The following is an 11,330-nucleotide window of genomic DNA, read 5'->3' as shown; positions in this document are numbered from 1 at the left end:
TGGTGTGTTAGTTTCTGCTTTATAACAGAGTGAGTCAGTTATACATATATATATGTTCCCATATCTCTTCCCTCTTTGTCTCCCTCCCTCCCACCCTCCCTATCCCACCCCTCCAGACAGCCACAAAGAACCGAGCCGGTTTCCCTGTGCCATGCGGCTGCTTCCCACTGGCTATCTACCTTACGTTTGTTAGTATATATATGTCCATGTCTCTCTCTCGCCCTAACACACCTCACCCTTCCCCCTCCCCATATCCTCAAGTCTGTTCTCCAGTAGGTCTCTGTCTTTATTCCTGTTTTACCCCTAGGTTCTTCATATAACATTTTTTTTCTTAAATTCCATATATATGTGTTAGCATACGGTATTTGTCCTTCTCTTTCTGACTTACTTCACTCTGTATGACAGACTCTAGGTCCATCCACCTCATTACAAATAGCTCAATTACGTTTCTTTTTATGGCGAGTAATATTCCATTGTGTATATGTGCTACATCTTCTTTATCCATTCATCCGACGATGGGCACTTAGGTTGTTTCCATCTCCGGGCTATTGTAAATAGAGCTACAATGAACATTTTGGTACATGACTCTTTTTGAATTTTGGTTTCCTCAGGGTATATGCCCAGTAGTGGGATTGCTGGGTCATATGGTAGTTCTATTTGTAGTCTTTTAAGGAACCTCCATACTGTTCTCCAGAGTGGCTGAACCAATTCACATTCCCACCAGCAGTGCAAGAGTGTTCCCTTTTCTCCACACCCTCTCCAGCATTTATTGTTTCTAGATTTTTTGATGATGGCCATTCTGACTGGTGTGAGATGATATCTCATTGTAGTTTTGATTTGCATTTCTCTAATGATTAATGATGTTGAGCATTCTTTCATGTGTTTGTTGGCAGTCTGTATACCTTCTTTGGAGAAATGTCTATTTAGGTCTCCTGCCCATTTTTGGATTAGGTTGTTTGTTTTTTCGTTATTGAGCTGCATGGGCTGCCTGTAAATTTTAGAGATTAATCCTTTGTCAGTTGATTCATTTGCAAATATTTTCTCCCATTCTGAGGGCTGTCTTTTGGTCTTGTTTATGGTTTCCTTTGCTGTGCAAAAGCTTTGAAGTTTCATTAGGTCCCATTTGTTTATTTTTGTTTTTATCTCCATTACTCTAGGAGATGGGTCAAGAAGGATCTTGCTGTGATTTATGTCATAGAGTGTTCTGCCTATGTTTTCCTCTAAGAGTTTGATAGTTTCTGGCCTTACATTTAGGTCTTTAATCCATTTTGAGCTTATTTTTGTGTATGGTGTTAGGGAGTGATCTAATCTCATACTTTTACATGTACCTGTCCAGTTTTCCCAGCACCACTTATTGAAGAGGCTGTCCTTTCTCCACTGTAAAACAAATGACAATGGAGATACAACGACCCAAAACCTATGGGATGCAGCAAAAGCAGTTCTAAGAGGGAAGTTTATAGCAATACAAGCCCACCTTAAGAAGCAGGAAACATCTCGAATAAACAACCTAACCTTGCACCTCAAGCAATTAGAGAAAGAAGAACAAAAAAACCCCAGAGTTAGCAGAAGGAAAGAAATCATAAAAATCAGATCAGAAATAAATGAAAAAGAAATGAAGGAAACAATAGCAAAGATCAATAAAACTAAAAGCTGGTTCTTTGAGAAGATAAACAAAATAGATAAACCATTAGCCAGACTCATCAAGAAAAAAAGGGAGAAGACTCAAATCAATAGAATCAGAAATGAAAAAGGAGAAGTAACAACTGACACTGCAGAAATAAAAAAAATCATGAGGGATTACTACAAGCAACTCTATGCCAATAAAATGGACAATCTGGAAGAAATGGACAAATTCTTAGAAATGCACAAACTGCCAAGACTGAATCAGGAAGAAATAGAAAATATGAACAGACCAATCACAAACACTGAAATTGAAACTGTGATTAAAAATCTTCCAACAAACAAAAGCCCAGGACCAGATGGCTTCACAGGCGAATTCTATCAAACATTTAGAGAAGAGCTAACACCTATCCTTCTCAAACTCTTCTAAAATATAGCAGAGGAACGAACACTCCGAAACTCATTCTACGAGGTCACCATCACCCTGATACCAAAACCACACAAGGATGTCACAAAGAAAGAAAACTACAGGCCAATATCACTGATGAACATAGATGCAAAAATCCTCAACAAAATACTAGCAAACAGAATCCAACAGCACATTAAAAGGATCATACACCATGATCAAGTGGGGTTTATTCCAGGAATGCAAGGATTCTTCAATATATGCAAATCAATCAACGTGATACACCGTATTAACAAACTGAAGGAGAAAAACCATATGATCATCTCAATAGATGCAGAGAAAGCTTTCGACAAAATTCAACACCCATTTATGATAAAAACCCTGCAGAAAGTAGGCATAGAGGGAACTTTCCTCAACATAATAAAGGCCATATATGACAAACCCACAGCCAACATTGTCCTCAGTGGTGAACAACTGAAAGCATTTCCACTAAGATCAGGAACAAGACAAGGTTGCCCACTCTCACCACTCTTATTCAACATAGTTTTGGAAGTTTTAGCCACAGTAATGAATGGATTCTTGTCATCAACTGAAAAACATTCTTAAGTCTCTCCTATCCTAAAAAAACAATCCCTAAACCGGGCCTCCTCTTCAACAAACCATCTCCTCTCTCTCCTCCCTTTCACTGCTAAACTTTCTCAAAGAACAATCTATATTTACTGCCTTCTCTTCCTCAATTCCTATCCACTTCTCAGCTTTCTGCAACCCAGTGTTGGCCCCTACCATGCCTCTGAAGCCGCTCTCTTCCAAAAATCACCAAAGTCTTCTTAACTGATGAATATAAAATTTTCTTCTGCATCCTAATCCTGCTTTACTTTTCTACAGTGCGAGATACTATTATAGCTTTCCCCGTCTCTGCATATCCTTCTGAGTTCCTCTTCCTTTATCCATCCCTCAAATATTTGTGTTTTCTATGGTCAACCTGTGAATCTGCTTGCATAGGTTCAGAAGTTTCTGCCAGTTCTGGTTCAAGGATTATGGACCATGTAATTAAAATATTTGATTAAACCTCCTCAAAATGACATAATCAGAATGTAAAATTACTGATTTTGTTACCAAGTAATATGTATAAGATATCTTTCACCCTTATTTAATACCTGACCTTAAGCCCATCTCAAACACCCTCTCCCTCTCTCTTACCTCTCTGTCTTTCTCAATCTCTATCTGTGCATCTATCTATCTCTATCTCTCTCATTTTTGGGGACTTTTATTTTCAACTCTACTAATTTTGGTATTATTTAAAATTTTAAATATATATAAATTCCATCATCAGAAATATATTGTCTATACAATTAGATTAGCTTTTAAGGGAGGTATTCATCCCCCTACCATCGTTATGGAAAAATATTATGATATTAACTGTAAATGTATCTATATTACTGAAAGAACTATAAGAAATTTAATTGAAGGTTTACTGTGCTGCCTGGAGCTGATAATAAGGAATTGTATTACAGCTGAAATATCCTTCTCCCTGACACACAGTCTGATAAATAACCAGTCTGGTAAGGTTAGCATAATCAGAAGGCCTACCATAAAAAGGTGTCCATCCTCCAGAATTTTAAATGGGAAAGAGAATGCACTCCATTATCAAGCAGCCAAATCTATTTATTCATAAGAAGTAAATGAAAATGACTGTTTTAACCCTAAGAGAGAAATCGGGATTTGAGAAGCATGCCATTAAAGAAAGAAGTGAATTCTTAGAGGACATGCAGACACTTTGCTCAGAATGATTGATAGCTCTTTCTGAGATGAATATGTGTGATAAAACATGTGACTCTTGGTTGTGTCTGCCAGATGGTGACTGACTCCTATGCCATCCCTGACTCTCACCCCATTCCCAGTGAGGTTTAAAGATGGAGTAAGGCTCATATCCCAGTGAGGAGGTGACAATGAAAAATAAAAAGAGGCTTAATGGCTTGTTTTTAGTCACATTAACATGTCCCCTTATCAATATAGATCCATTATAGTAGAAGCACCAAAATATTATGTATCCATGGCAGCTCAAAAAGAGTATCAAGCCATCTGCAGGTTTGTCTCCACTCCTAGGACAAATGATGGGCCATTTGGCAGAATATCAACAAACCTAGCCCCATTCATTTTTGGATTTTAGCGGTAGTGTGCTGTTAAACACCCATGGGTGAAAATGGAAATCCACTGACCTACTTCCCCACTGCACCCATCCCCATTTCTGCCACAGATAGTCCTATGGGGAAGCCAGGCTATCTGCTTACATATCTTTGATACCTAAAGTTCCTTTTCCACTCTCCCCAACTGGCACCCAAGAGGTCAGGTACCTCAGTAATCCCTGTTTCTCAGGGGTAGGCAGGTTCCCATTCTTCCCACCTTGTTTCTAGGACAGCTTTTTGGCTTCTCCATCATCATTGTTTGCATTTCTAAAGCCATGTCACAATTCCAACCTCATTTCATTGAGCCGATGTCTCTTAGTTTTCAATTCCTAGCCTGGAACTTGAGTTAGAATTTACAATGTCTCTGTTAGAACTTTGTCTCTGATTGTTGACCCCGTCCCAAGGGCCATTTATTCTGTCCCTGGTTAGTCCCATTTCTGCAAGTTTCCTAGTATCCCCCTCAACTCCTCCCCCTCTCCAAACATGCACATGTTACTTAAAAACAGTTCTACTTCATTCCAAGCCTGATGAAAGCCAGCACTCTGTGGTATTATATTCTAATCCCTGCAGAGAGCAAACACCAACTCTGAAAATCAACATCTCTAGTTTCTGTCTTTCAATTCCATAGAGACTTGTATTTCTAACAGCCTGCTGGACACATCCAACAAGATTTTCTACAGGCACTTCAAACTCAATATTACCCGAACTTAATATTTTTCTTATAGAACTTTGTCTTCTTTCTCTTTTGCATTCCATACCTGATCCCTACAACACAAACAAAACCATCTTTGTTTACTCTCATTCCAAAAGTAATAGATAGTAGTTGTAAAAAATATAGAAAATTCAGATGAGCAAATATGAATAAAAAAACATCTCTAAGACTACCATCCAGATATAAACCACTTTACCTCCCCATATCTCGATTAATGCCGTCACCATTCACCTAGTCACTCAAGCTAGAAATCTGACTCCTGTTTCTCCCTTACATGTCACATTCAACCACTTTCTAAATCCTGTCGATACTACAGTGGATCCTTGAACAACACTGGGTTTGAACTGTGTGGGTCCACTTATATGTGTTTTTTTTTCAATAAATACATACTACACATCTACAGTTCGTTGAATCCATGGATGCAGAACCACAGATGTGGAGGGCCAACCATAAAGTTAGAAGCAGATTTCTGACTGTGTGGAAGGTAGGCATCCCTAACCCCTGCATGGTTCAAGGGTCAACTGTACCTCCAAAATGTTAACTGAAGCCATTCTTTCCTCTCTATCTCCACTGCCATAGTCCAGGCTCTTACTTCTCTTACCTGAATTAGTGCAACTGTCTGTCAACTGGTTTTCCTATCACCAGTCTCCCAAACTCACACTCATCTCTTACCATAATCTCCACCAACAACTAGAGTTGCTCTGAAATACACATCTACTTGTTTAACTCACTTACTTTAAAACGTCTAGGAGCTCTAATGCCCACAAAATCAGTCCAAATTTCATGGTATCTTAGTCTGCTTGGGCTGCCATAACAAAATACTATAGACTGGAAGTCTGAGAATGCCAGACATGCCAGCATGGTTGGCTTCTGGCAAGAGCTCTCTTTCTGGCTGCCTTTTCACCGTGCTCACATGGCAGGGATAGAAAGCAAGCAGGGCAAGCGCTCTGGTATCTCTTTGTATAAGGGCAGTAATATCATCATGAGGGCCCCACACATGTGACCTCTTCTAAACCTAATTACCTCCCAAAGGCTCCATCTCTGAATACCATCACACTGGGAGTTAGGGCTTCAACATACGAATTGCGGGGCGGGGGGGGCACGATTCAGTCCACAGCATGTGGTATGATATTCAAAGACTTTTATAACTACCTCTAAGCTGGGTATTCTGTTTTATCTTTTATTACTCCACAACAGTGCATTCTGACGCTCCAAGAACATCACATATAGTTCTCAAAACACATCATATACTTTCACAGCACTATGCCTTTGCTCATTCTGTTTACTCTGCTTAGACAGTTGTTCCACCCTGGCAAACTATTATGTTCTTCAAATGTCATCACATCCCACCTGTTTTGTGAAGTCTGCTTGGATTTCCTCTTTTTTGTACCCATATCACTTCTATCAAATTCAAACTGCCTGGATTCAAATAGTAGTTCTGCCAGAGTTTAAATGTGTGATCTTAAGCAAGTTATTTAACTTCCTTGTGCTTCAGTAACCTCATTTGTAAAATGGGGATAACAGCACTTATTTCATAGAGTTTTGGCATGGGGAATAATGAGTTACTATGTGCAAAGTTCTTAGAGAAATGCCTGGCACATAGTAAGCATTATATAAATTGTTTGCTGTTACTATATCATGTTAAGTGAAGACAATCAGGATAGAAACTTTTATTTATGGGCTGTAAAGGTAGGGAAATGGCTCCACTATGACATTCTGGCAACTGTGCACTATTCACATAGGCCACGTAAGCAAGGCTCAACTTCAGTCTGCCCTAGGTCTTGGCAGAACATCCTGTGATTCTCTTAGAGCATGAGAAGATAGGCAGTCTTGTGAGGAGTTGCCTCAAGGCTGTTTCTTATCTGTCTTTCGACCTTGTGGGAGGCTCCCTATCTTGCAGGAGGATGCCATGAGGTTTCAATAAGGCATAGGATTTTCCACCTCCCTTCCCCTGGGTATAGAGGCAGGCTGTAAAACAGCTTAGCTGCAGTCTATAGTTGGCTCTTCAGCAAGAGTGCCTCACTACTCGTGTCACCTGTCATCTGGCTCCTGTAGTTCAATGTTGTCCTGTGGGGCAAAGGGACATGGGGAGCTGATATCATGCTGATCTTGCTTATGCTATCTGTATAAGTAATAAACTATATCCTTTTGGACTTGTTTCCTTATCGGATGGATCTATGAAAATATGTGCTGCTGCTTATGGACTATTTGACCTCTTAACAGTAAGCACCTGCAGAGAAGGAGAACCTTATATCTATTTTGTTCAACACTGTATGTCAAGTGTCTGGCCTGTAGTAAATGCTCAATAAGTATTTGTTGAATTTTAAAAATTACAGAAAACAATGATAAATGTGTATTCAAGGATATGTATCAAATCCATTATAGTAGAAGTCTTGTGGGGAGGGATGGAAAGTATAGAAGATAAAAGAGAAAATATAATTTAAGATAAAATAAAATAAGACAGAGGCATTCTACTCATGAAGTTTAAGGAAAAACATATGCATGTCACCTAGGAGGAAATGCCTTCCAGACTCTCTTATACCAGTGTAAGAGGCATTGTAAGCATGACCTTATTTTCCCAACTGTAATATAAGGAGGAAAGTCTAAACACTTTCAAACTGTATTCCAAAGAGCCTCAGTTTTTCTCCTAGGAGCTGTCTCATAGATGATAGTACCCTTTTAACCAAGGCAGTAGTACGTGTTTTATATGTTAGGCTTTCTCACAGAATTTTGTTTGAAGAAAAGAGTTGGCAGCTAAAAACAAAACAAAACAAACCTGCAAACCACTGGCCTAGTTCTAGCTCTAAAATTAATGTACAGCATGATGACAATAGTTAATAATACTGTATTGAATATTGGGAAATTGCTAAGGGTAGATTTCAGGTGCTATCACCACACACACTCACACACACAAATGGTATGTGAAGAGATGATATGTTAATCAGCTTGACTGTAGTAATCATTTCACTATGTATATGTATATCAAATCAATATATTGTACACTTTAAATATATACAGTTTTTATTTAGAAAATAAAATGCCCAAATATAGATTAAGGCACGGGAAGCTTGGTAACTACAAACTCAGGAGTAGAGCAGCAGGCATAATTTGGATAATGGAACTCTCTGGGTTGGGGTTAGAAGGAAAAGATGGAAGGTTTGCTGAAGACATACATATTCTTAACTCAGAATTTTGTTTAGGATCAACACTTTGATTTAGGACTCATAAATCTTGCTTTCTTATTTGGAGTCTGGGGAGGGTAAAGGAAAGGTGGTTCTTGTAAATTTTTAAACCCCAAATCAGTTCTTGTATTTAAACAGATTGTTTGTGTTCCTATTACCTTCCTCAGCTTAAGCAAAGGGCTTCTTCTTAAAGTCTCTGGGTCAGATTGTTACATAGAGACCAGGTCCAGGACCCAAATAACATATTTAGCCAATTCTAAGGTGCTATTTTCCTCACATTTTTATGTTTCTGTTATTGGGATGAATCACACAATGTGTATATTTAATGTAGTAGTATACCTATTTTCCTATGTTACTAAACAAATGGCACATCTACAATTTGATGATGTCTTAGAGTTGAAAATGCCATATTATTAACAGGAATAATAAGCTTAAAATTGCGCAAGAAATATCTGAGATTAGGTCATCAACCTCTGCAGTCAGAGTCTTCCCAGCAGGGTTAAGCAATGACAGTGGATGTCATCATTAATATGCCTATAGGATAAAATTCAAGCTGCAAATCTGTTTTTTTTTTCTTTTTTGAGAGACAGCTTACCAGTACACCACTGGCCACAATTATTCTTTACTCTTGTTACACTCAATGCTTACCCAAATAGGTCATGCTATTTCATGCCTGGATACCTTTCCATGTGCTCTTACCTCTGTTTGGAATGCCCTTCTTGGAATGCTGTCCACTGGAGAAATCCTATCCACCTGGTGTTGATCCCTTTCTGCCCTTTCTGCTTCATGTCACCACGTACCTGGTATATGCCTCTAAATATGTACTTGCCATAATGAACTGCAACGACCTTTTAGGTGTCCATCTCATTACCTGTGAATTCCTTGAGGGTAATTGACTGTTTCTTATTTGTCTTTGTATCCCTAGTACTTAGGACAGTGTCTGGTACGTAGTAGTATTTAAAGATTGAATGTATGAAGAAAAAGAAAGAGAAAAAGAATACTATACATGTGGTGAAGTCCCATAGCACCAACAAATGTTTCATCTGTTTCTGGCATTCAAAGATGTCCATGTCTTATCCAAACCGTCTGAACTCCTGGCAAACTTAAAATTGTCAACACTGAATTTAATTGTTAATAATAAAATGGGTTCATTTATGTTAGTTTAGTCTCCCCAGTCAATTATAAGCTCATTAGAGGGAGGGATCAAGTCTTTTTCTATACATACATGTCGAGTTTTAGATAAATTGTGTACTCCTACTCTGAGGTGTGATTTAGTTTCCAAGATTCTTCATTCAGCATACCTTTATTATTAATGCTGGGAGCAAAGCTGCATGAGAGAAATGGAAAGGCTCACAACAGTTTTATTTATTTAGGGCCTAGAATTTCTTTAGAGTTTAGAGTAATCCACAATACCAAACATCAAAAACATAATCTTACAGTCATTTAAGAGAGAGAAATTTGAATATTACTGGTAAAACCCTGGGAGCTAATTACTTCAAGATCACTTGAAACCTTAACTCATTAAGTTTGAAAAATCTCCTGAGGTCCTTAAAGATGCTATTCCTATTATGTTATGTGATCCAATTGAATGTCTTAGATTTTGCTAATAAGAGAAAGCCTGAAGTTTATGCAAAAGAGAGAATCCATTTATCTTTTGCTTCAGGAAAAATATTAAGCATCTCCTATGGGTACTTCAGTACTCTGTGTTGTAGAGTATTATAAGAGAAGGAGGGGAAAATACAGATGCACAGCCCCTGATCTCAAAAAATAAATTCCCAGCACCATACCCCAGAATTACTTGTGTATATTGCCAAAGTGAGTTGCATTCCACACTCTTGGTTAGGCCCAGTAAGGAAGTCTTATTGATAATTGTTGGTATCGCTACTGTTATTATACAGAAACAGTGGCTTGGCAAAGGATGCTCTTCAACATGCTGTAGTGTCATTCAGATAAGGGAGCCAAGTAACATTTTGGATGTCTTTTGAGAGTGTTAAGTCAGTAGTTCAGATCCAAAATTTAAGAAAAAAATCCCCTTTTATGTCCCACAATGTAAGCTGAGTCATTAAAAGAAATACAGATATAAGAGATAAGACAGATTCAGGGAAGATAATATTACTTTTTGATTGACTGTCACTCATCAGAAATTAATAACCAATCAGATGACATGTATGGGACAGAACTAGGATGAAAGAAAATTCAGTCCAGATTGGGCAGTTTTATTAGGACTAGAAGTAGTGCGTTATGTCATATGATTCTGTTTATTTGTAAATCTTATCCACATGTGTAAACTTAGTTTATTTTGTACACGTTTGCCAATTTTAAACTGTCTATCCTATTATTCCCTTAGTACCTCAAACATAGCAACCACTATTTTTAAAGGGTTTACAGCCTTGCCTATGGTATTATGTATACAACAGTCAATTTATCTATAATGGTCAAATGGAAAATGGGGAAGAGGGGAGAGGCTTACCACTAGATCCTTACAACACGCAGTTGAAGGGTCCTTTCTGGTCAATCCCAGGAAAATATCTTCAGTTCCCACCTGCTGTTTGAACACAACTTCATATCTGAAAAAAAAGCCAGTGATATAGAGACTCAAATGAAAGAGCAATTTCCTGTCACAGAGCAGAAAACTAGAAACTTATGAGGATATGCTATTACAAAAAATAAATAAAGTGCTTGCAGTTTTTTCAGGCATGTAGCAGAATATAAGGGAACAAAAGTCTAGAAATTCAGTCAAAAATACCTAACACTGTCAGGATTTATGTTGTGTATACTGGTTTCTAAAAATAAAGCTTGACTATTTCAGAGCTATACAAATAAAATAGATTGAGGGAACTTCTAATAGGATTCTAATAAGAGTAAAAGCAGAAGAAAAAAGGAAGGTCCTTTCCTGGAAAACAATGGCTCAGAAGAATAGTGAGCCCATAATCCAGGGTTTGATGGATAGATGGAAACATTCCTCTGTTAAATGTAAACCTCAGAGTAGAGTTAGAAAATCCAGGTTTAGTACTCTTTCTGTCATTAACTGTGATCTTGGTCAAGTCACAAACTCATGTGCTCAGCTTCCGGATTTGTACAATTTATGGGAGGGGGTGGGTTTGAACTAAATGATCTCTACTGTGTTTTCTACCTCAAAAATTCTACAGTAGAAACACTGGTAGTGTAGTCAGCACAGGTACAACTATAGTGTTTAGAATCTAGTCCTACAGAATTCTTAGTTC

General features: G+C 38.1%; 1 protein-coding gene across 1 annotated transcript in view; it reads right to left on the bottom strand.

Moving 5' to 3' along the window:
- DNAAF6 (dynein axonemal assembly factor 6) overlaps positions 1-11,330 on the bottom strand; it is a 44,109-nt gene that overhangs the window by 12,904 nt on the left and 19,875 nt on the right. Inside the window, exon 6 of the mRNA XM_007456710.1 lies at positions 10,577-10,673. Coding sequence (XP_007456772.1) covers positions 10,577-10,673 — 97 coding nt within the window. The remainder of the gene's footprint in view (positions 1-10,576; positions 10,674-11,330) is intronic.

Source organism: Lipotes vexillifer, unplaced genomic scaffold (assembly GCF_000442215.2).
Source record: "Lipotes vexillifer unplaced genomic scaffold, Lipotes_vexillifer_v1.1 scaffold1728, whole genome shotgun sequence".
Lineage (NCBI taxonomy): Eukaryota > Metazoa > Chordata > Mammalia > Artiodactyla > Lipotidae > Lipotes > Lipotes vexillifer.
This window is presented reverse-complemented; position numbering and strand designations above follow the sequence as displayed.